Source organism: Acanthopagrus latus, chromosome 6, assembly GCF_904848185.1.
Source record: "Acanthopagrus latus isolate v.2019 chromosome 6, fAcaLat1.1, whole genome shotgun sequence".
NCBI lineage: Eukaryota > Metazoa > Chordata > Actinopteri > Spariformes > Sparidae > Acanthopagrus > Acanthopagrus latus.
In genome coordinates, this window is record NC_051044.1 from 11,398,288 (window position 1) to 11,425,324 (window position 27,037).

Consider the following 27,037-nt stretch of genomic DNA (forward strand, 5'->3'; position numbering starts at 1 on the left):
TCAGGTGTAGTGTAGCGTAGCACAGATGTCGAGCTTAGGCTAAGGCTGAGGACAGTTTAAAGCAGGGTACTCAAAATTTCTCAAGCCAAGGACCCCTTAACTGATAGAGAGATGGAGTGGGGACCCCCGACTAGACCAACTGCTTGTTTTGGGTAAACTCACTCTGTCATTTACTTTAGTCTCTGGCCGAATATGTAAATGAGGCACTCCACAATATCTGCTAAGAAGAATTTCTGTACAGTTTGGACATTCATACAGATAACTGGTTTTGGTTATGAGGAACTGTAGCTAGACTATCAATGCGGATTACTTAAAGATTTTTTTCTTCTTTTTATTAATATCTCTGTCAATATTTTGTATTCACGTTTTCGCACATTTCCAGAAACTTTAATATTTTTTGAAAACCAAATCTTGAAAATATTATTATTAGTTGGCATCCAAATTCTGAGGACCCGTTAGGAGTCGGGGACCCCCTGTTGAAGTATGGGGAAACACACCAACAGGGAGAGATGGGGGCACAACACTAGCATTGAAAGCTACAGCTGCAAACATAATTTGACCTAATTTGGCTAATTGCAGCCTAGCTAAAAATAGAAAGGACTGAGGATTGAAAAACATTTCCAATCAAAAATGTATTCTCAGTATTTTAAAAACATGTTTTGTGGGTTAAAATCTAATTTCTAAAGTGGCCTAACTTGTTACTAGACGTCAAGTTTATGTAGGAACTATTTCCATGCAATGAAGAAGATATATAAAGTTGTAGGAAATGAAAATGTGCTCAAGTACAATGAATATGGTAATGTGCTTCACTACAGTTCATGAATGCAAAATAAGTGGAAAGTAGGAGGACAATTGCAGCATTAGTTCAGTAAGAGGTGGTTAAAATGGCTCTTAACTGTACTCATTACCTCACAGTCTGATGGCACACATTTTCAAATCCAGTTCATGCCAGATAAACTACGTATGAAAGTATTACTAATCCAGTCACTCTCCTGATCGTATTCATTACAATATGTGGTTCAGGATCAGTCCACATTCTGTCAAACCCAAACCATTCAGATAAACATGATCGCATTTTGGCAAACATCAATGACACAACACAAACAGTTTGCAATACTTTATTAGGACCCAGCTAAAAACAATCAAGTGTGAATTAATAAAAAAAAGTTTTGGAAAAGACAGTTAGTTCAAGCTTATGTTGACGTACAGTGGCTGGCAACATATCAGATGAGCAGTTGACACTGTAGTAGAATACTTGTTGGTCTGTTTTGGCAGAAAGTCTAATCTACTGGCTGTGAGCGAGTTGTGAAGTAGATAAATCATGTTTTGGTTTTTAGGATATGTGTTTTGTGCAAAGCAAGACATTAACCATACTGTCTCTTAATTGTGCAGTAAGACCCTTTCACAAACAGAAATGCTTCCTCACTGATGCAGTGATAACGACAACAGTTCTGATCTGTGAACCAGTTAACAGACACGATACTCTGAAAGTGTTCAAATCAAACTGCTTCACAGTTTCCTTCAATGAGCACAGCGGTGAAACAAATGATATTTGAATCAAGCAGACTGTACTACAAATCCTCTGTCTTCTTGTACAACTAATCAGCTGGTATCAGAAACCTTAAGATGTATGTGAAGTGATGTCAGTTAGATAGGTAACTCTATTTAAATAACATATAGAAAAGTATATACTCTTTGTAAACGCACTTAAAAGGAGTAAGTATGGAAAAAATGTATGTTGGCGTATCCGTTATTTCATTTGGTTAACTGTCATAACAAAATATAAAGCAATTAAAATCTGACATTGATGAAATGCTGGAAGAAAAAAAAAAAAGACAAAGCAATCACAACATAAAAAGAAAAATTAACCTTGAGCTTTTTAAACTTTAAAACAGATTTTCATACAAGGTGGACTTTTTATGTTAAAGCAATCTAATACAAGTTCTTGTTAAATACTATGATATTTGATGTTTGTTTACACTGTGTGAGATGCGGTATTTAACGTTACTTGTGACCAAAGTTTGTAGTGTTACTGTAATTGACCATATAGTATTAATTATGTTTAAATTATTGAGTCCACCTCCTGTATAATCTTTCACCAGAGAGAAAAGTTAAAGGGCTAATTTCTGATTGAAACAAGAATTACCCAAAAAGCATTCAAAAGGCCAAAACAACATTTTTATGGCAGAGCACGCCCTCAAACTCATGAAGCTTTTCTCACGTACCTAGTTTCATAAACAGAAAATGACGGTACAAAACCACGCACCCATGTGACTAGAACAAGACATATCAGTGACATTAGTTAAGACTCTTTACAGCATTAAGACAAATTAACGTGTCTTATTATAATAACCAATTATAAACTGATCAAGTCACATAGTGTGTGACACTACGAGCTGCTGGTCGTTGGTTGAAATATTATTTTCCTCCCACACACCCACATTTAATAAAAGGAGTCAAGTCAACAGAGAGATCTTTACACTTGCGTTAGAAAATAGGTTGTTCGGCACTATAAAATCTGTCTAAGTTTATTGTTTCCTTACCTCGACATGGAGGTCACATTTTTACAAGAATAGACTGATGGATGACTTCAAAGAAGTATAAAAATGTGGTTTCCCAGATTTGATTGGAAAAAAGGGAACTCAAGAATCACCTGGTTCACAGACACCAACCACATTCCACCACCACAACATTTCTCCCCTCTCCACTCTCCTGCTGCCTGGCTGTTACAGCCCCCTGACTCTATACAGGCATGTCTAATGGTCGTGGAAGCCCGGCATAGGGAATGGCCTGGCGAAAGCTTCGACACGGTAGCGCAGATCGGCGATGCGAGCCACGGTCTCTGGATCCTGGAGAAGGAAGTTCTTGAAGTCCTGGAGCTTTCCTGGAGAACACAACAGGGACAAAAGGAGAAATGGCTCAGCTTTGTTTTATCACCACTAGGCTTTTCCCCCCCTCCTGCCTTAGCATCAAATAATTTATTATACAACATACATAGAATTTTGTAGCAATTCTAATAAAGACAGAGTTTCAAACTCTGTTTTTAAAATAAAAAAAAAAGATGACACCTGCAGGGTTAGAAACTGAACCAAAACCAGAACAGGTCCTCAATGCTACCTTTTAGTTTGGTACTTTACTGTCTCTGTCATTACAAAAATGAAAATATTCAGTTGTAAAAAAAAAGGCACCAATATGATCAGCACTGCTTCAACGGAGGAAGCTGTTTTCACTCTTAACTCGACCTGGATCCCTGGACTAAAATGAAGAACCTGGTGGAATATTAGTTCTGGATTAGATAATGGCTTGTATTTTGCATTACAAATGACTGACTCATTTTGACGTGTTGCAGGGGTGACATCATGCTCTCTTTCTTTCTATAACGTTACTCTAAAGATGCACTTTCATGTACTGAACAGTGGCACGATTGATTTAACATAAATAACTACTGAGTAGAACCACTGCAATTCGGCAGATACCCTTAGAGGGACTGAGTTTGTTGCCCAACCCCAGACACCAGGCTACAGTGTACTCCATCTCCCATCTCACAGCAGACCTACCTGTCTTTTTCTTGACATCCAAGGCGATCTTGAAGCCTTCATCCATGAACTCGACAACCTGCACAAAGTCAGCTTCTTTGAACTGTCTGGAGGTCAGGGCCGGAGCACCTAGGACACAACAGAACAGAACACAAATTCTGTAGCTTAGAATACAAAGTAATGATTCAGGAGCTGTCCACACCAGCCCGGTTAATTTTGCAACCGTTAAGTTATGTTCCCGGTTTTACTGTTCTGTCCACATGCAACCGTGCTTTTGGAACACTGAAAACGTGGTCGTTTGAAAGTCCAGGGTGAGGTTTTCGGCCGATTCGGGTTTCAGTGGTCGCGTGTGGATATGACAACTGCAAATATTGCATGCGCAGCAATGTAAACAGAGAGTAATGACAGTTAGAAGGTGGTTAGAGGTTGTTAACTAGCTTCGCTTGATAACTTGGCTAAAATGGACGTGACAAAGTTGTTGTTTATTGGCTTGCTGTCAGCTGTGTTTGGCTGTCATGTCTAGCTGCTCAACCTAATGCAACAATGGTGGCACCTGGATGAGCAACGAAGGGGACTGCTCCTCTTGCTAGCAAACAAACGATGCACCCTTGCGAGTCGCCATTGTTGTTTGTGTTTTGGAATTTGCCATGTTTCTCCTTTCTGGTTTCAAACTATTTTGATTGGTTCAAACAGCCTTTCTGTTTTACCTTACATGCCCACCTTTTGCTGTGGCATATGTATTACACATATATTGCATCACTTTGTGGCGGATTTTATGGTTGCCTGTGTACGGAGTTATTCTCTGTTATTTTTATTACACCAATCGCGTGGGCGAAATTTTATTTAACAAAACCTCGCTTACAAAATAACCTGGTCTGGTGTGGACAGGGGCTAACAATTAGTTTACCTTCTACAGGTTCAACTGTCTCAAATCATTTTTTTTTGCTTTTTCCCTCCATTTGGAAACCATATGGTCTTTGGAAAAAAAGAAACAGAACCCTGGAGCACCTTGAAATTTCAGTGACGAATCCACAGAGACTCAAGATGTGTCACACCTACACTAATCTCTCACTAGGCCAAATCTCAATATTATTAGGAATTGACAAGGTAATATGTGCAGCACATTGTACTGAAGGTGAAGTACCTTGCCTTAAGACAATGCTAAAAATGTGGCAGTGTAGATGTGGAGCCCCTGAACTTCCTGGAAGATGATTAAAAAGCCAAACACTCTTAATTAATCATGATCTGCTTCTGGCTTAATTGGTGGTGGACTAATTTCCATATGCAGACGTGCATTTTTAAAAAGTAAGTAAAACTGAAGAAGGTGTTAGTGCAACGTGTACATTTGGCAAAAACCTCACCAACATGGAGAGACTGATTATCTTGACAATAATTACGTACAGGTGTTTCAAGAATTGTCTTAAATGTACAAATCATCACTTAGTTCTTTTTTTAAATGGTTTCTGATCAAACCCATAGTAAGTATGACAGGACCTTGTCTGACTCTAGTTAAATATAGTCTAATGTGAGGTTGTTCCTTACCTAGCCTGAGGCCACCAGGAGTCAGGGCGCTCTTGTCCCCGGGGCAGGTGTTCTTATTGGCAGTAATTGACACAAGCTCCAGCACCCTCTCGGCCCGAGCACCATCGATGCCCTTAGGCCTCAGGTCCACCAGGACCAGGTGGTTTTCGGTCCCGCCTGAAAAATTCAGCAATCCCAGTGAGAACTTTTGAAAAGGAGGAAAGTCCGAGGCTTCATACATGTGGACTTCACTCTTTAATCCTTTGATCAGACCACCTCAACTTTAGTTTAATATGGATGAGGTAATGTTACAGCATGTGGATATTAATATTATTAATTATAGGACAACAAGAACAAAACACAACTTTACTTCCAGTCATACACGATATTGATTTTCTTGAAAATTATAACCTTTGTGACAAGAGGATTTATTACAGACTTGTAGCACTGCATTAGTTTTGGCTTGGTGTATCTAATAAGCAGGCAAAATAAGTGTATACAACTCTTAAGACTTAAATAATTGAAAATGTCAAAAATCCTTCTGTCACCAATGTTATAAACTAGCTTGAATATTATGCACTTCCTTTTCCAAGTCTTTTACTGACTGGAAAAGAAAGCGCTTTTCACTTTTTTTGAACACTAAGATCTACAAATGGATTTAAATGCACACAATGTAATGAAAGCAAAGGACAAGTGTGTGATTCTTCACAGTATCTTTTGAAGGCTATACATCAAAAAAGCGCTGAGGCCAGTGAATTAAATGCAGTACAAGATTTAAGCAGGAAGTGACCACTTTCATCTGGTTTTTTTTGTTGACTGGCAGGACAGCTACACGGACATTAGCCTATTTGCACATCATGAATTTAAATGCTTTTTGTTCGTCGCCTCATTTGCATTTTGTGACAGGACGTTTCTCTTGATTGACTGTGTTAGGGATTTTTCAGTGTTTCTCACTGCTGTTTGCTGAGCAAATGTTTTTTTACTGGGAATTAAAAAACAGATGCTTAAATAGAAGTTAAATTACCTGATACAAGTGTGTAGCCTTTGCTGAGGAGAGCTGCAGCCATGGTCTTCGAGTTCTTTAGTACCTGGGAGATGTAGTCCTTGAACATGGGAGACTGTGCCTGCACAACCGGACAAAACAACGGTAAAAAGGGGTCAAGAAATGATTCAAGAAAGCAATTTTCAACAATATAAACAAATGATGTTCAGTTTCATATTGTGCCGATCAAAAAATATCACGTAGTCATCTTTCTACGATAAAAACTTGAAATGTCTGTTCTATGGTGTGAAAGAAAGATATAGATACAGTAAATTAAGTGTACATAATGGTATACAGTATGTATATGTATGAACGGATCCTTTGTGGTTGTGAGTTTGTTTGTTTGGTTGTGTGGGTTTTTTGTATGATTTTGCTGTCTAAGGAAAGGCTGGCTTGGCCTCCGACCCATCTTTTAATATTTAAAACTTAGATAACTGAATCTAACGAATTATCTTCCAAGAAGTAAGTGTACATTTTTGTTACAACACATCCCCTTTATCAAAATATAAATATTTATTTGGAAGTTTGATAAGTACATACTGATTTAAAAAACAAAACAAAAACAAAAAAATCTATGTATCAATATCAGTCTACCACAGCATTAATATTCAAACCCCTGAGAGTTAAGGAGCAGATGCCCACAGCAGCCCAGAAAGCAACTGCCTGTGTCTTGTTGCACCAAAGTCTCTCTGCGGTAAGATTTAGTTTCACAGTACAGTTTGATTCACCCATCATCAACCTCTTATTAGGATGAATAGCAGACCAGGGGAATAAAGCGTTCCATCAATACAAACAAAGTCCGGCACTTTTTCATTGAAGTTTGTGAGCTGCGCTGACCTGTCTGAGTGCCACAGCCACACCAGCAATGGCGTGGTTATGAGGTCCACCCTGCAGCGAAGGGAAGACAGAGAAGTTGACCTTGTCCTCGAGATCGTACATGATCTCCTTCCCCTTCTTGTCCACTGAGCGAACACCCTTGCGGAAGAAGATGAGGCCAGCCCTGGACACAACAGAGATTAATTAACTGAAGAAGAATTCATTTTTCATTATATTCTTCTTGAAAACCCAACAAGATTTCTTCTTGAGTAACTTTATTTGTCCCTTCCCATAGGTCTTTTGATTAGGAGGAAGACACAACATCACAAAATACCATAACTACCATTAATAAGAAATAACTGATCATTTCCTTGATGCTCTAAAGGTCAGTGAGAGACAGAAACAAAAATGCACCTCCACCGAGCCTGTTAGCCTGCTCCCTAGCTTCAGTCACAACACTGCAGCAGTTCTAATGAGATTTTACTGGAATTTCTCTTGTTCTCACCTGGCTCCTCTGAGGGATTTGTGTGTGGTAGAGGTGACCAGGTCAGCATGATCAAAGGGAGAGGGGATGGCTTTGGCTGCCACCAGGCCACTGATATGGGCCATGTCAGCAAGCATGTAGGCCTTAATGTCAGTACAGAGCTGAGGTTGAAACAGGTGGATAAGAGGGAAAGAGAAACACAAAATTAGAATTGTAATTTATACCTCAGGACAGGACATTTTTAACTAAGTCATGACATTGACGACAAATCAAATGAGGTTATCAAACACTACATACAAATCAGGATTTGTATGCAATGGCGGCTGGAAATTTTAATATTTATTTAAATTTCTCCAAGAATCTTTTTTTATGCATCATGTTCAATAATAATAAATAAATATGTATACAACAATCTTGTCAGATTGATTGATCGGTCAGGCACTACAGGCCCATATACAAAGATCAGCCACAACATTAAAAGAACTAAAGGGTGAATCGAAGTCGATTGATCAGACTTGTTCCAGTAGATCCCACAGATGCTCAACTAAATTGGGATTTGAGAGTTTTTGGAGGCCAGGTTGATGTCTTGAGCTCTCTGTTAGGTTCAACTCGTAATTCAGGAACAATTTTGTGGTGTGGTAGGGCTGCTGTAAACAGGGGTTGTACCTCGTCTGCAAGGATACTTGTGTGGGTGGAGCGTGTCAAGTGGCATCCACATGAATACCAGCACCCAAGATGATGGTACAGCATGATAGGGATTTTTTTTCAGCCAATACAGATAATATAGTCAACAAATTCCCATCTTTTTATTAAAAAAGAAAAGCTGAGGTTAAGAAAGGCTAAGATGTCGAGAGCAAAGATGGATGATTTAATATCCTATAGCTTTAAAACATTTAAAACTCAACCTTTTTCCTCATCTAAACCCTTGTGGAAGATGTGTTGCATATTGCCGGGTTTCTTCTTCTTCTTTTTCTCCGTGTTTATTGGCAGATCACAAACTGACTTTAAAAAAGCATACCTATACCTACACCTACTGTATCCAAGTTTGTACTTGGACTTCTTAAGTCAATGAAAACAATTTGGTTGACTAGATATCGGGCTGATAATTAATTGTGCATTCATAATATTCACCTCACATAAACTCTTTTAATGTTCTGGCTGATTAGTGTAGATGTGGATACACTCCCATAAAGCTGAAAATCAGTCCTTCAGCCCCAGTCACTGTTTAATTTCAGTTGCAGTTTGCTGGAGACAGAGCAAAAATCTGCATTGTCCAAATATTTATGACATGCACTGCATTTGCATACATTATTCTTGATTTATAGAGTTCCACCAGAAATTGTAATAGTTCCCATAAAACTGAACTGCATGTTTAAACATCAGTGACCTGTGTTTTATTTGACTGTGCTATATATAAGTTGAAATGTGAGATAAAAAATGTGAGATAGACTCTCTCGGTGCAAAAACATTTACATCTTTTACCCCACGGTTAAGATTTGATGACCAACTCTACATCTGTTAGCAGCGCCTATCGTAAAGGGCAGATATTTCAAATCAGAGCTGCTGTTATAACACTCCTCTGCACTCTTCAGAGGCCTGAAATTCCACAGCGTAATTCAATAAATCTTTGCCGTCTCTTGCCAAAAAAGCAAAAACAATAAATAGCTTGCTAACATGCAAATGAGTTGCTGGCGAGTGATCAGAGCAGTAAGCAATCTTTTTAGTGCTCCAATTAATATGCATTATCATGACAATCTCCCTTCCTCTCATATCTAAACTGGATCAGCACATGTTTATTAGATTAAAAGGCAGGATAGATGGCAGGGTTACTTGAGGGGGTAAAGAACACAAGAGGGTGATGTGCGCTGGCTGATGAATGCTGATAGTGAAATAAATTACAGATTAAAAAATAAAAAAGGAGCCGGCTCCATTCTAGGTAACACAACACTGAAAAACTGGAAAGGAGCCCAGCCCGGCAGATTCTGCCATAAAACAGTGAACAGTTCCACAGAGACATGCCAGGGGGAAAATATGGCCCCCACTTCAGGCCTAGTGGCAAAGTAGTTATGGTGCTTAATAAAAACACAGCTCTGTAATGGCGGGACACTCCATCTGATGGTACAAGCTAAAGTGGAGCTCTGCAACAAAGGGAAGCAGTCATGGAGTGAATGAAGTGAATCAGCGGGTGGGTATAACAAAACAGATAAAGGGGCCTCTTGTGCACTGTCAAAGAGAGCAGTGAAGTGTGCGGTGAAAAGTTGCTGCTGTGTACGTTTGAGTCAGTGCGAGCATCCACGTTTAGTTCGGATGAGTAGGCAAGAGAGGAGGAAAGCACCGGTGTTTGAAATTCGGTTTGTGTTTAGAAATGTTGATGCTTGAAAGTGAATGCTCAGTATTTAGTCCCTTGTGTGGGACAGAAATTAGTGACGATGTGGTTGGAAGACGTGGTGGGGAAGCAGTTGTGTGTGTGTGTGTGACAGTTTAGAGGAAAGGTTGACCGAGTTTTAAATAAGAGAGCAAAGGCTGGTCTGACCTTCCTAATGCACGATAAGAGGTGGAGGAAACAGGTGAAGTGAAATACACGCATAGAGAGAAAGATGGGGTGAAAGCTGGGTGAGTTTTGAATAAAGAGAGTTCTCTGTGCACCTTCTTGATGCGGCCGTAGTCAATGAGGCGGGCATAAGCACTGGTGCCAGCAATGATGAGCTTGGGCCGGAACAGCTTGGCCGTCATCTCCATCTGGTCGTAGTCTATGAGTCCTGTTGCAGGCTGCAGAGAGATGGAGAGGGAGACAGATTAGAGCCGTGAATAAAAGAGAGACGCAAGACATGGAGGATGAATTTGACGATATTAGAAAGGAGAGTAAGGGTCAGGGGGAAAATAAAAAGCAACATGAGAGGATGAAGATAAATTGTCAGATATCTTGAAGATCAAGAGCAAACATATCAACACGGTAGAGATTTTTTCCATTTGAAGATCATTTGATGCAGCTGCATTTGAAGTACTTTGGCTACCTTAAAAGAGGGAGGAATTTATCTAAGGGAGACATTTCAACCTCACATATAAAGGAAGAAGATGGGGCAATTGCAGTAATGCACCCCTACTTATCCTAATTCAACCTTTTAGGGATCTACTCAACTGGTGTGATGAGGCTGAACAGATCAGAGCTTGGTTTGGAGGCTTTTTCCTGCTCTTTACATTGAGCAATTTGAGAAATGTGTTGGACAATCCATTGTGCAGGGGATGTACCTCAGAGTCACATGAAATGGAGTCAGACTGGACCAGTCAAATGACCAGTGTGTCCTGCGCCTGAATCTCCGGTTTTACCCGCTCTACTCCTCCTCCAGGCGTTTGAAAAGAGAGATGGTGCAGACGGGAGAAGGAGAGCAGCATGGAGCAGTGAGAGACAGAACGGATGGCAAATGAGGGAGACGCAGACAAGGAAAAGCAGAGAGAAGAGGAGGAGGGAGAGCTTTATTTAGACAACCTGATAATCTCCCATCTCCAGAGCACATCTATGGATGCCCTCTCACTCCATCAAGCTGCTCATTGTGAAGACAGAGCCAGTGGTGCTGGCCAGCCTGTCGATTTCCCATTATCTCTCTCGCAGAGGGGTCCTGCCTGCTCATACATCAGCATGTCTGGACATGCACACTCTCATGGCCATCCATCAGCTGCTACCCAACACTACCACACAACTATGACCCCTGGGATAAAATACTATACACTAATACACGACGTACTGATCATATCTACGCGCTAACTCAAGAAAATTACTTGTCACATGTGAGGGACCCTGGTAGGACAGATCTCAATGCTGTGGTGGACAGTGAATCCCTCAACACACAGCCTTGAGTCTTCCCTCGGGGGGCAAGAAATCAAATAGGATTTCCCCAAAAAAAGATGACTGTAATACCACAGTGTAATCACTATTTTGATGATTAGTAAATATGTGAGCAATCTTTTAAAGGAAAAAAAAGTCTGAATAATTTGATTGCAACTTTTTAAAGCAACATTATGTTACAGCTTCAGTATCATTTTGATGGTATAGTGTCTTGTCGTAGGGTGAAGGGTATCTCTCTCTCTCAGCCACTCCCGCCTGAAACAGGTACCCTGTTGTGGTACAGATAGACTGCATTCTACATAACATATTATTAGTATGAGGTGTCAATAAACACTGGTGCACTATCTTACTTCAACCAACTACAAGAACAAAACAAGACTGACAGAGTAAGTAGAAATGACCAGTGGCAGGACTTATACTGTACTGCAGCAGAACAAGTAATGCTTTGAACAGCTACGTTTCTGACACTTGAGAAGACTATAAACGTTGACAGACAGGTGGTGTGGGGGTCAGTTCATAAGTCAGTCATAGAGAACACCCGACTGTGAGAAATTGTCTTCACTTTATAAAGGACTAATTTATTGGAAATCATTTCATCTGACATTCAAAAATGATCATATATGAACCTGCACAAAATATATCTACTATTATTTCAAAAACCATTTAGCCTGCACCTGCCTCACAGCATTTATAACACTTCTAACTTCTTTAATGCTGTTCCTGTACTGTTAATACTGTGTCTCACCATTGCAAAAAGGCTGATAATTTAACATTATTATTAAACAGTCCACAACTTGTTAAATGATATCAGTAGTCAGGGTTTCTACTTACATTCAGCTTGTAGGGCATGGACTCAAAATAGATTGAGGTTGCCGAGATCCTCTTCACATCGGACATGTAGCCATGGGTCAGACTGTGGTGAGCAAAAGAAACAGGCAAGCACAAACTCTCAGTTACATTACCCTGGGTGAAAAAAGGACTTATAACAGAAATAAACTTTATATTGTAAACACATGTGCAGGAGAAAATTGCATGCTATTGATTCAGGTCCTGAAAATGACTATGGTAAGAAAAATGTGAGAAAAAGAGCAAATAGGTGACAGGCTGAAGATTAAGAACAAAGAGAAAGCAGAAGTGACTACTGACTGTCCTCCATCGGGCAGGTCCAGGCCCATGATGCGGTCATGGGGGTTGAGTACTGCAGTGTAGACGGCAAAGTTAGCGGGGGAGCCAGAGTATGGCTGGACGTTAACACCCCACAGAGCCGGGTCCAGGTCAAAGGCCTCCAGGGCTCGTTTCTGACACAGCAGCTCAATTTGGTCGACCATTTCTGCTCCACCATAGTACCTGAGAGTGAAGATGGACAAAAGATCACCATTAGGCAGTTTACTAACAGATTCATCACTCCTGACAATAACTTGTAGGAGAAAACCCTTTATATTAATGAATTTTAAAACTGCAACAACCGATGTTATTGCCAAATAAGTTACAGCTGTCACATCTACACCAAAAGAGCTGATATAGCGAACTAAGAATACAGCAGTTGTGTAACTACATTATCATACATAAATCGTTTTTTAGAAACAGCTTTCTGCTGAGGCTTAAAACAATAGTTGCAGTGAGAGTGAACCAAAACAAGTCACAAAAAAAAAAGGCAGTAAAGTCTGACTGTACAGTTTTGGGGGATAATCGCTGTAGGTTCATCATCAAGAACAACTCCTTTCACACGGTCATTTGATACTAGAGCTTTATTGATTGGTTTGATGCTTCAAAGCTTCAGCGCTACATTTATAACATTAAAAGTCTCAATTGATATTTCAATGATTTGCTGGTATTTTGTTTTTTTCCCACGATAGTTGATTGTTGAATCTAATTTCTGACAAATATGGTTGTCCTAATTTTAAGTATCTTCATTCACCTGGTAGTCCATTTTATCCTATGAATCACTTTATTCAAACTGAAGATTTTGTTAGAGGATCGTTTTTCAAAGGCGATCTGATGACAGACATTAAAAGCTTCATTACAAAACTCAGTACAGTCCTATCTAATGCATGGTTTTAATTCTATAAATAAACGTTACAGTCATTATAGGTCTGTAACAGCCACAAGTGGCGCCGTTTGTCACAAAAATCTAGAACAATGTTAACTCGGGACATCTCAGGTGAAAATGCTCATAAAATCCTTTCGGAGAAATTACAGATAAAAGGTGCAACAGATGGCTCCTGTACAAACCACTCATTCAATGAAATCATCTGCTAGTTTCATTAAAGTGTAAAACAGCAGATGAGTAGGATGTGGGGGGGATAAAAAAACTAAATAAAAATCTAAAACACATTCAGTGGGAGGGAGATTTATGGTAGGTTCGCAATCCAAAAATCAAAAGGCATTAAATAAGAAACATTTTAAAATATGTCAGCTCTCTGTTGCTGCTGATAAATGTGAATTATTGGAGGAAAAATAACAGAAAATAGGAAACTGAAAATAGAAAATATGCAACCATGAGCCTGGGCATTACATTCTTTCAGTGTATCCCCCCAGGAATCTTGTTTGGCAAGGCAGAGGCTGTGGATTATTTGCTGTGTGCTTGGCATGTACTATTTTAGGGCAAGCTCAAGAACACAGTATACATGAGTGTGTGTTTATGTGTGTCATGTCTGTAACAAATATCCTAAAGCAGTGAATATCACCAGTGTTAATAAGCTGGGTGTGACTGAACTCACCTTTTCCCTGGGTAGCCTTCAGAGTATTTGTTGTTGAGACAGGAGCCCTGAGCTTCCAGAGCTGCTCGACTGCAGAAATTCTGAGGTGGAGACACACACAAGCGCAAACACACACACACACACACACACACACACACACACACACACACACACACACACACACACACACACACACACACACACACACACACACACACACACACACACACACACACAGAGTCAGATCAATGGTGCGAGTGGACAGAAGGGACAAGGACGGCAAATTAAAGTCTGTTAAGTGATAGTGAGAAATCCCCCTCCAGCTAAAGGCAATCATTACAGTATTGAACCTCTGGACTTCCATAGACTAACTCTCTGCACTTCACAATGCTTATCGCCTTGCTGCTTCGGGATACAAGATAATGTAATAAACTTTTCTGCACATGCAGAGATACATTGGTGTGGCCTTTTTTAATCACTCTGCAATGCGTTTTCCAAGAAAAACAAATCTTACTCTGTAGGGTTTGCTGTGAAAGGGGTATAATTATCCACCAAAAGTTTCCTTCATATTTTTGCCTTGTGTGCTTGAGGATAAAAAATATAAAAATATTTCTGTTTAATCCAATACCAGCAACTGATATCAGACTCGTTCACTGACATATTCTAGTAGCCTGATTTCAGTAGACCTTCAATATTTTGAAATGATCATATTTTTGTTTTTTCACTATAGCTGTAATAATAAGTTGGTTAAAAACAATTTTGCTAAAATATTTTGTTGAGACTGACTTCTTTTTTTCAAAAATAAATAAATAAATATCACAAATTCCTTGTTCAAGCTTCCCATAAGTGAGGTTTTTCTGTTTGTCTTGTGATAGTAAACATGTATATATCTTTGGGTTTTAGACTGTTAGTCGAAAAGACCAGCAATTTCAAGGAGTCCTCTTACAGGCTAAAGGGAATTTTAAGAGTACTTGTCACATTATCCAACAATTTAAGAACTTAACAATTAACCAAGACAACAATTGGTAGATTAATAAATAATGAAAATAATCGTTAGTTATAGCGGTAATTCTTACAAATCGTTACAACTTTCTGATCATATTGTAGTCACTATTCCCAACCTACAGTTTCTATCACAGCTGTCTTTGAATTTCTTATTCTCCTTTTTTTTCTTCTATAAAGGGCACCAAACAAAACTTCTTTCTGTATGTTATCACACTGCCCAGTAATACGGTCTGACACACACAAAGTTAACTCTAGTCTCATTGGGGTGGTGCATGTCTGTGATGTGTGTGTTATGCTAATGCTTCACCTAGAAGCCAAGAGGAGATCAAGGAAGATAACTCCAGTAACAGCTATCTTCCACATCTGTCTGTCATGCAGACGACTGTGCATTTATTAGAAACGGAAATGCATTTGCTTCTCACTGTCTTAGTGTGTGTGAGTGCATGTGTGTTGACACGCGTGGGAGCATGTATGTTTTTTCAATCAAGAAATGCCCGCCTGAGCTGGAGTGTTGTGTTCCTTGCAGAGTGAAGTGGGGAGGAGGCAGAATGAAGATATCAGCTTTATCTCACACTAGAGCGGTCAGGCTTTGTGTACAGAGGGGGCCGATATACTCCACTGAACAACTACTGTGGTGAAGAAGAAACAGGAGGAGAGAGAAAGAACAATACAAGATAAAACCTTGTCCGCTCTTTTGAATAGTTAAATTTTCCATTTCACACCATAGAGCCTTGGAAAGAGAACAGACAAAGAGATACCCAAAGTTCTCCGTAACAACTGAGCTACTCTGGCTTACAGACAACAATACATCCTGTCTGTGTTTTCACTGTTAAAGATGTCAAGTTTGAATCAAATGATATGAATTTGTTCTTTTTAATAAACATGCTTGTCAAAGTTCATGATATCTGTTTTATTATTTGTACGTCTGAGCCAGGAGGTCACTAGCAAGACACTGACAACATTAAAAAAACAGCACATTCACTGCAATAAAATATTCAAACATACAACAGCAAGATGATTTAGGAGGAAATATGAGCAAAAAATAACTGGATATTTGCAGTGTATGATTTTAAAATGCTCATATCTTGTCTTACTTGATGTGCTGTATGTAATATATCTGTCTACAGTATGAGCCCTTATTAGCAAACCACTGATAAGAGCTTTTCTGTCAATGCAGTGTCTGTCAGCAATAACATGGGGAAAAAAAAAGATGCAACCAGAATAGATATACATGAGGCAAGCGAGTCTATTCATTCATCCATCCATTTAGCCAAAACATTAATCAGAGGTGATGAGGCTTTCTCAGCTGCCATCACTGCCAACATTTAGGAGAGGCGCTGCCAGCTCTTACAGGCATTGAGTAACTGTTTACACTGAATGTCTTTCTTTAAAAATGAGTCAATCAATACAAATTGGTATAAGATGGGTCGTTATAGTCTATTAAAGGCTGACTGAATGAAAAATCTTTTCCTTATTTAAAGTGTCTGCCAGTATGTCAATTCCATGCCAACATGCTTAAGGCAGTGGCCAAATGTTCCCTAATCAAGGGGTTCAAGGAAATGTATCACTGTGTCCAGGCTATCTGCTCATCATTTTCCATAAAACTCATTAAATTTTACAACATTTTGAAGGAAGCCAGTTCATCATTTCTACATTATCCTATGTGGATTTTAAAATCAGGCTTGAAAACTTTTCTTTTTTTTTTTTTTTTACATAATATACCTTTTAATTTCATCCCATTCTTCCAATCTCTCTCCACTGTAAAAATGTAAATTAGATTTAGAAATTACCACCACGTTTGTGTTCCACGTGTCACATGCATATAGGCACAATTGCAGCTAATTTAGATCAAATAAAAGATGCTCTGTGGCTGCACTTGAATATGACAACCTTTTGTTACTCCTAACCATCTCTGTCATCACTTTTAAATGTCAATATAGTCAGTCTCACAGAACAGCTTTTAACTGCTGCTCAACATATTAAGAGGTGCAATCAAATTCCTTAGAGGTTTAAAAAGAAATACAACCCCAAATCACCATCATGACGATTTGCAGGGGACTAACATTATCACATGACCTCTGTGTTTGGCAGTATTACGCAGAGGAATTTTAACTTTACGAATTATAGACATGGCAGATTTGCATGGGATTAAGATCATGGACGTCCTCTGCAATCATGACAAATCACCAGACATCCCCAGGTAATACTAGACCTGCGCAAATACGCCTTTAAACTGTCAAAAACAGAGGAGGTTCAAAAGTGGTCATATCTGTGAGTTTTTTATTTTATTTTTTTTGTACCTCAGATGCGATGAGCTCCAAGCCGCGGCACTGCCTGTCCTTCTCCTTTGTCAGCAGATCCCACATCTCAGGGTCGTCCTGAGCCAGGCTCTCCTGGCCTGTCCATGGACGATCTTCATCTACTACACGGGTGGCAGCGTGGGACTGCTGGCCACGTACGCTGAGACGAATTGGTGCTCGATGGCACAGTGGCTGTGGGAAGAAAGAAGTCGCAGGTTTAGGGTTTACAATAAAAGAGAGGGGGATTAAATGTGTCTTGTGACGGCTGAAATAAGCTATCGAAGCTATAAAATTAAACCTATTTTTCTGCAGAATGTAGGCCTATTTGATCATTTTACACATTTGATGTAACACTGTAATTTTTTTCCATATAAATAAAAGACATTTCAAGTCCTCCTCTGTTCATCATACTCTCAAATAAGTAGCCTGGTATAATTAGAAACTGGCGTGTTTGCATGTTATCAATAATCAGCATGGTTGTTCAATTATGCCTCTATCAGCACTTCTACAAACTGAGGGACTGACTTTTACAGCCTCAGTGTACCGAAGGAGGCATATAGAGAACAGATTCAGCACTTCCTGCTTATCTAATCTGAACTGGGGCTGGCGAGTCCTCCTGCTGCTGCTACTGCTGCAATGCCTGATCATATTAGTGTGCAGAGTCCATACAATTTTCACTCTCTCCGTGTATTTTTTCCTACTTTAACATTGTTCTTCTGTGAAACACTATGCCTACGATAGAATATTTAAACACTTGGTTTGGTGTTACATACAGCACCTCTATAAAATGATGATGTATTAAAGCTGTACATGTGCTATTCAGTGCTCAAGTTCTCTTTATAAACCCTAATCAACAGGGAGACTACACAGAAAAAAAATTCCTTGACATGTTGATTGCACTGAGAACAAATTTGCTCTCTCCCAACATTTAATCAACAATATGATGATGACTCTGTGTTGAGATCAATCCCACCACTGCCAACCTGTAGTTATCATCTGTACAGGTGTGCTGGAGTGTGAGGGACAACCTCCCTTTAATAGCACCATTAAAAAGCAATTAACATAATGCTCAGAACTGGTTGAGGACACCCATATGAAAAAACAACCTAAAAACGCAATTTACGCTTATTCCATGTGGTGCAAAATATTTGGGGGCACTTAATCTCCTGTAGTGGCTTCATTACATAGTAAATTTATAAAAGTATACAGTAATTTATTTCCTTTTTTTAAAAAAACACATTCGAATGTTAGTGTTGTGAATGCATGTTAAACTCTTGTCTGCAATGCTAAAACAGGGTTTAAGACACTTAAATGTAATGCTTTTTAAGCCCTTTTTGGACAAATCACCTCTATCTTTGTTAAGCATTACAGGTAAGTATGTAGGTAAGAATATGTTGCCCAGTACAGAGGTAGGTTTTATGAAGGAATATGGTATTTAAGTGAGTTAGGTAATGTCAGAAATGTGCATGCAGAAGAGCATGACTCATTTTGCCAAAGCAAATTAAAAGATGAATAAATAAATTAGATAAAATGTTTGTTGCACTACTGTATGAAACAATGTGAGTGGATTGTAAATGTGATGTGAAAAAAAGACTTCCCCCTTTTCTCTTGGTTGTCTATACAGGCATGTGGATGATTTGTTTTAATTTGTTTAATGCTGCTGGACTGCGGGACTCTTTGCGAAAGACTCGGATTTTATGCAGAAGTCCAAAGGATGTGCCTTTATGCATATGCTCGAGGGCCTCATCTCAGTCCCTCTCTCCACTCCACTAACAGAGAGCAACAGCTCTAGCAAACCTTAGTTTAGAAATTGATGACCAGCTTTCAGCACAGCACAGAAGTTCCATAGAGCCCCCATAGGACCTCACAAATTTAAATTCAAGACTATTTAATGAGGCCTATAATTTACAAAATTTAAGGACCAGCAGACAGCCTGAAAAATGACCAACCACAGACCCATAATGCAACTTTCTTTGTAAAAAAAAAAAAAAAACGTTAATAAGAAGCTTTATCCTTAAGAACAGCTTGCAGATAGTTTATCAACTCCATCGCTGTTCGGCCCACCCTCTCTTCTCCGCCTCTTCATCTGCTCCCCAGGGTGTCAGAGGGGACAGTGGTGACACACCAGGGGAGGCATCTGGCACATTAATGGCCGATTTCTAACTGGCTCTACTCTGGCCTTCTGTCACCGGTGGCAGCGGTGATGGTGGAAAAGGGGAGAGGGCCCCCCCTCTGGGTTCTGGTGGAGATGAGGGCCTGGGGAGACAGGTTGAGCTGCCTCAGAGGACACGTTTCTCACAGAGAAATCACACGGGTCATTAAATGTTGACGGGAACTGTCCTTCGCTGTCTGCGTTTCTGCTGGAACACACCAAGGCTAGGGAAAGCAGTGGCAGACAAACCCAGCGGAAGCCAGCAATGCAGCGGTTACATCGCTTCTGATGACGGCAGAATAGACAAGGGTGCCTCTCTTCCCTCCAACTCACCTCCACCTTCATCCCTGCTTTCCTTTTCATACCATCTTCCTGTCCAAATCATGTCCGTCCACACTGCTAAGTATGCTCACCATAGTCATGGCATTTTTATTAGTTTGTCTTGTCATGGATATCACTGCCACGGTGTCCACTGGGCTTACACAAACCATACACAGGTCAGTCCCTGTGGTGTGCCTCTCTGCTTTCCTGACTTGTTTGCCAGCCCTGATCATTACGGGAGATTAATTAATAAAAACAAGATGAGTTGTTCCAAGCAAAGTGAGAGCCAAGATACAAGCACCAAATATGTCACACAGTGGGACTATTTTTAGGCGACAGATGACGCTGTCCTTTGAAGGTGAACTTGATGAAAACTCTGCTGTGAGAAAAGAGGCGGCATAGGCCACATCAACCTGGGCGCCAAGCAAGAAATAATGGCAGACTCACAGATGCGCTGAATCTGTGTGACAATGATGCAGTAATTGTTGGCAGTTTAACTTCCCTGTCACACATCTGTGCCCAAAGACTAATGGCAGAGAAGAAGAAAGGGGATGGAAGGAAAATTATTTCATTAATCCTAGTTCTGTATTGTTTTTGCCCATTTCCTGAAGCTGCTCCTGAGGAGAGTCAATTTTACAGATGACCGCTGTCCATCAGTGGCTATACCAAACAACAATCAGGCTGGTAACAGAAGGAAAACAGAAGGGACTAGAGAGGAGAAAAGAAGAAAAAAAGATCTGTAAGGTTAGAGAGAAGAAGTGTCAACAGGGCAGCTGCATCCGTCAGTCTGACACGCAGTTGCCTCTTCCCCTGTCACTGACTAATAACAGGGCTGCCCGTTACAAATTGCCCTGTGATTCAGTCTGGATAACACTAGACTGAAAAATCTGGACGGGGTGAAGAGGCGTGAAGGGACGGAGGGTGACTCCACTCTATTCGGGTCAAAGGGTTGTCAGGGTGGCAATCTGAGTCTTAAGCGATGTCGGCAACAGAGGCAATCTTCAGGAAGTGCAGGCAGTGGAACAACAGGTTTGTGCTCTAATATTTCTGCAACTTGTGGTGAAGATGGTGGTGAAAATGCTCTACAGTAGGCATCATGGGGCCTGCTTAAATAGACTGAGCCAAGTCAGTCTCATGGCCTTCTCACTGTCCCTGTCAAGTTTTAAGTCTGTTTAACCAAAAAAAGACAAATTTGACTGTAAAAAAAACAATGTTGAGCCAGGGTGGCCCAGTAGTTCACCTGATAAACCACATGCATCATGAATTTAAAGATGAGTCCTAACTGCAGTGGCTTTGGTTCGATTCAATCCTGGGCCCTAAACTGCAAGTGATTCGCTCTCTGCCCCTCTTTCCGGTCTGTCTTCGGCTGTCACAGTCCAATAAAGAAGCAAAAAGCCCATCTCAAATTAAAAAAGCATTAAAAGGAGATAAATCAAATGTTGGTATGGAAAAGGATTGTGAACTTGACTAAACTACAGCTGCAACAAATGATTATTTTCATTCTTGATCAATAAGCGACTCATTTCGTCTATAACATGTCAGAAACTAATGAAAAAATGCCTTGGACAATCTCCCATAGCCAAATGTAATGTTTTAAATAGTTATATATTCAATTTACAATTATGTAAGACATAGAAATGGATGGAAGGCCTAAACCAGCATGTGTTTGGAGTTTATGATTTGGTAAAAGAAGTCATCCTTGATTGCAAAAATAGGAATGTAATGATAAAAAGTTATATTGCAGATGGGGATAAAAAACACATGGGCTACGTTAATTTTTCTGAATTTTCATGACTGATGACTGTGACTATCCTTGCAGTTATTTAAAAAAAAAAATGTCCAGCTTACTGGCGTATATTGGTCTTGATTAATGCCGAAGCCACACATGATGGCTGATGTCTTGCACAAAAACAAGTTAAATCAGATGTGTGTATATTTTATGTATTCCAAACTAAAAAAACAACAGGGACATAAGGTTTGCCAACATTTAGTTATGCTTTATTTTTGCTGTGGAATCTATTGATTTATGATTACTTGTTTAAGATTCTAGAAATATTCTTCTCCTTACAGTGCATCTATTCAAGTACAGAAGCATAGAGGCAATAGAAGAAGTAACAAGGCAACAGTGTTACATTAGTCTTTGTCAAAAAACTGATGTGTATAAACACGTTACATTTAAATTTTTGTGATTTCTGTGTGGGAAGTGATGAAGCCAGACAGGCTGCGTCCAGGGTGACAGAAAAAACTGTTTCTGAAACAACATAAAAAGTAGGTTAAAAACAAAACTGAAAACTTATGGGTGGGTGATACTGAATACACCAATAAGACTTTGTTGATTGATGTTGGCATCACATAGATTAAAACAAAAATGTTGCTGCCTCCTTTCAACGGAGTCGACCTCTGTTCAGACATCTGAGAAAAGTAGGACTACTGTAAATATTTCCCTCAGAACTTCAAACAAAAGTCTGTGGAGTGGAGTAAAAGTTATGCACTAAACACGACAGGGAAGCACATCTTCTCACCAAACAAAGCCAAAGCCCTGTAAAGGTTCTCTGTATTGTGACAAGAAAATAAAGATATACTGCAATTAAATTGTCTATGAGGGAACACTCAGTGTGAGCACTAATCACACCCATTTTCCACACACCCAATCAAAACCAACCATTAGTTAAACTGATAATTAAAGACTGATAAGACAAAACACATGTTTACTCTCATGGTTACCTGGCTACATCCCTGGCATGTTGATGTTGCTGTTTGTGTAGTTGTGGCGTGTCTAGACTTACGTCACATCCAGTTAACTAATATCAAGAAACAGCAGAGGGTTTCTTACTAGCTTTAGATACAAAAACATTAAATGTTTCTGCATGTTCACAGTAAAAAGGAAGGGATGATGATAAATATTTTTATATCATATTTTTAAGAAAGAAGAACAGGCCCTACAATTTAAAGATATTAAAATTTCTCAATTTTTACATGACCTCTGGTTGGAGGGTCTTACAAACATCATTCTGATGGATGTACAGAGAAGCAGCAGTCTGTGGACCTAGCAGCACCCAGTAAGTGCTACTGTGCCAAAGATATCTAAGACCAGAACCTGAACTGCCAAAAATAAAATCTTCGCACTCTGTTTGCTCTACTCGTGTACTCAATGACATAAAATGGATGTCCTTTTTAAATTAAAGGTTCTTTAAAAAGGTTCACAGTGTTAATATCTGGGTGCATCTCCCATCATTAAACATCATTACTGAAACTCCACATGAACAGCCCTTAGAGTGGTCTCTTTATATATTGAATTCAAAGATTTAAATTGATTAAGGCCAATATAAAAATCCATGCTATATAAACATCATATGCACAAGAACCAGTGACGGTATTTAACTTACATTCACTCAATTACTGTGCAAGTTTGCGGTACATTGTTTGATAGATTTAGTTACAAGCAGCTTTGCAGATTGCATCTGAGCCAGAGATTTATATTCTCAGATTACACTGATGACTCAGATGATAACATAATATCATAATTAATTAATATTGGATAAGATAACCTACATTCATGTAAATATATCTACAATTTACTTTTACTTGTACCTTTATTGCCAATAATACTTTTTATATAGCGTTAATAGCAGACATTAAGACTTTTACAATAACTTTTTGCATTGGTAATTCTCATTTTAATTAATAACTATTTTATCCAAATATCCTAACTTTCACTTTAGAATGACTTGTGTATATTTTTCATAATGCTGAAAGGAACCACATTCTCATTATGCACAGCCTTAAATGGTCAAACCAATGGAACATGAAGAAAAAAATCAGTTTAGATGATCAATAATAGAAAACATAATGTAATCAGAAGTAAAAGCTGACAGGAACTTTGCTTTTTTGGCTTCTTGTACTAAAGATTTTTCTTGATTCTCACACTGACAAACTAGAATCTCAAGAGTTTCCCTCATCGTCAATCATATTTAGACCAATCCTATAATTTAGGTCAAAAGCAAGAAGAAATGCTGCACAAGGACTGGAATCTTTCACACACACACATACACACAGAGATCCTGTGAGGACACTGCGTGCCTTCACCAATAAGTCTTGTGAGTTCTTTGGAAATTAAATGAAGGTGCATGCATATCCACTTAGCACCAATAGGAAAAGCATGCAAACATGTGAATCAGTAAGTGTGATAGGAAACTTGAAACATACTGACAGTCACTAATAAAACTAGGTCTGAATACATGCCACAAGATGTTGGCACAAACTTGGCATAGCCTAGTTGTTTGAGAGAAACTGCATGAAATTCGCACCATCTGCAAAATGGGTCACTGCCTAAAGTTCAAAATTAGGCTATTTATAGTCCTCAACTTTATTTTCCCCCAACATCACCTTCGACCAAATCTCTCATCTAATCAAAACAATTTATTAAATGAAAAAACTTTTACCAAATTGACTTTAATGTTGATCTAAATTGCTGAACAGACCTTTGTGAAGTGTATAAAGCGCTAAGGTCAATTATCAACACTACATTCAGAGGTGTACTCTGAATCATAAGGTTATTTATAGTGTTTCTGTATTGGTATTAGTTAAATATAGATTATTTTGGTTTGATTGTTATATATTGCATCTCCTGTATAATTGCACTGTATATGCTGTAGGGATGAGAATCAGTCTCTCAAGAAACAATACTGTTCACTCCAAGTCGCCCACAGTAATGATAAAATCACAATACAGCAGTTCTGTAATAATCAATACACTGCAAGACAATAATTTAACGATATACCACAATATCTTAGTTAAATGGATATGAAAGAATATGAAATACCCCAAATAAGGCAAAACACAGGAATTTTGAATTTCACTACATCATGGTGCCAATTTCACCCAATTTGACATGAACCAACGAAACAAATTATAAAACAGTGTATAGAGTCTTAGCTTGGTACCTCTTTACCACTGACACTGACTGCAACTTGTCCACATCCATGCGTGCTGTCATTACAACCTAAAATAGCCATAAATTGGCAAGAGGCCGAGCTAACAGAGAGCAGAACGTTTTTGGCATTAAAAACAAGCAGATACAACTATGGCTCATTGCATATTTTTTTATGATCTCTGTTAATTAAGTTACAGAAGTTACAACACAAGGAGCCATGGAGGGTGACTCTGGTAAATATTAGGATTTACACTCAGTTGCCAGTCTATCATGTTAGCTAAAACTAAAACAACAACACTTCAATGAACACAAGGTTATCATGTTCATTTTGAGGTTCATTGAACCATTTTCTGTTACACTAAAATATGTTTAAGGTATATTCCCCAATCCATTTGACCAAATCACAGCTAACTAAATATAAGCTTTAATATCAGTGTTTCGTGACAGTCCAATACATTATTGGAGCTGATGCCAACAAAGGTTTTAGGGGGTAATATATCAGCGGATCCACATTTTCTGCAAATACTGACAAATATATGATACAAAGATATTTCACAATTGAATAAAAACTTATTTAAAACTTATTTTACTGTACTGAAACAGTAAATACACCGGGAATTTAAAGATACTGATATGTTTGTGATAGCTGATAATGTCTACCAACCAATACACTGGTCGGTGGACCTTTGAGCTTACAGTAGATTCACCAGATATATTAGGAACCATATCTATTTCAGGTCAACTAAGCTTTACATTATCATTATAGCTATCCTAAAGTAATAAATATGTCTGCAGTCAAGAGTCTGCTGACGTTGCTGAAACACCGACTTTTACTTTCCCATGTTTAACAAAAATTACAGTCTTATCTGTTACAAAGTATGAGTATGAGGTTAATATGTGCTTGTTGTTCCCTCAGACTCACTCGCACTTTGGACTTTATTGGGGCCGGGACCCCTTATTTCTAGTTAACATATCATTATCAGACTACAGCCTTCTCTTGCTTTATCTGCAGCACTCTCCTAACTCCATACTCATTCAGGCTTTTTTTTTTTTTAAACTTTGGACCTCACTGAATCCCTTTAAGTTTAAACACGTAGTATGCTGTGCTGGGTAACTGCAAAATAACTGCATAAAGTTGTGCAAATCTATTGCATCAAGCTACTGTTAGTGAATAATGTGTGATATGTGAATAATGTAAGATGTTATTTTAATTTTTCTGATATGGTGACACACGGAGTCGTGTTGTTTCTTGCAGTTTCCTCCACACATGATGAAACTGAGCAGTAGCTGTTGCATCATTACGTGGACACACAGCCAGCTATGTAACAAACATGCACTAACACCTAGGTTAGCATGCTAGCTAATAGCCTAACTCAGTAGCGGTTAATGCAAACAAGACAGATAATACAGCTAGCAGTTAACGGCTATAAGAAAGTGTCCTCCATTTGGTAATAAAACTGCACACCTTGCTAAAGCGGAGGAGGGTCAACTTAAACCCCCACGACAGCGGCACCAACACACACTGTCGTTAAGCTAGCAAACAGGATAAAAACCACCTGGCTAACATGCCGGATTCACACACGCAGTGAATTAGAAAATGGCACAAAAACAGTGCTTCATCATCCTCTTACCCGTGCGAGTTGTCTCAGAGTGAAGGAGAGCATGTTTCCAGTTCTCAGGCCAGAGGAGGAAGAAGCAGCACAGCCGGCCGACACACACCGCTGACGGGCTCCGAAAGGGCTGTTTGAAGTTGTTAGCAACGGCTGGTCGCGTGTAACCTGCCGCAAGGGCTCATGGGAATCGTAGGCCTGTGTGAGGAACTTACGAAACGTCCATGTGCCTGTAGTCCACGTTAGTGTTAAAGCTGTCAGTCATTTACCATGCATCTTATTCAAGCTCACAGTTTAATGCTCAAAGGGTGACAGGCCCCCTTACCAGTCCTTTGTTATTTATTTTATGTATTATATATATTTTTTATTATTTTTTTTTTTATATATTAAAATACACAGGCCTGCCTTAAACCTCCTAACATCTCTGTCCACACTGTGAAAATGATATGCCACTGTACTTAAAGGTACGCTATGTAGTTTCATTTAAAAAAATAAAAAAATAAATAATCAAAATCAGTATTTAATTAATTGAAAAACAAGACGCTGCACCTAAGGTTTATAGCTTGAAAAACTGTTGCTTGCTGTGTGTGCAGGTTCTCTGGCTTCCAGCTCCGTCTGCCTCCCGTGTGACTTCTTATCTGACATGGTCATTTTCAAACCAATCACAAATGTGGGATCCTGAGAAAGGCACCACGTCCTCTTCACCCACAACAAAACCAAGTGGAGTACACTAACAGCCATGAACTGCATGCTTTGTTCCCCATCTCTCTCTGC

The 27,037-nt window shown here is 39.2% G+C and overlaps 1 protein-coding gene across 1 annotated transcript; it reads right to left on the minus strand.

The window, feature by feature from the left end:
- Positions 1-1,102: 1,102 nt before the first annotated feature.
- shmt2 (serine hydroxymethyltransferase 2 (mitochondrial)) lies at positions 1,103-26,442 on the minus strand. The gene is made up of 12 exons (XM_037101688.1): positions 26,285-26,442; positions 17,248-17,439; positions 13,964-14,043; positions 12,390-12,590; positions 12,075-12,156; positions 10,046-10,168; positions 7,421-7,560; positions 6,937-7,099; positions 6,082-6,181; positions 5,079-5,234; positions 3,558-3,665; positions 1,103-2,884 (listed from the first exon to the last, which is right to left on the minus strand). The coding sequence occupies exons 1-12, from the start codon at positions 26,315-26,317 to the stop codon at positions 2,757-2,759; spliced, it is 1,506 nt and encodes a 501-aa protein (XP_036957583.1). The 5' UTR covers positions 26,318-26,442; the 3' UTR covers positions 1,103-2,756.
- Between the last annotated feature and the right edge of the window lie 595 nt (positions 26,443-27,037).

Coding starts and splice junctions, on each gene's coding strand:
- shmt2 (XM_037101688.1), bottom strand. CDS start 26,317: ATGCTCTCCTTCACTCTGAGACAACTCGCACGG. Junction 14,044..17,247: donor TGGAGCTCATCGCATCTGAG/GTACAAAAAAAA, acceptor TCTCCACCTCAG/AATTTCTGCAGTCGAGCAGC. Junction 3,666..5,078: donor TCCTGGTGGCCTCAGGCTAG/GTAAGGAACAAC, acceptor GTTGTGTCCTAG/GTGCTCCGGCCCTGACCTCC.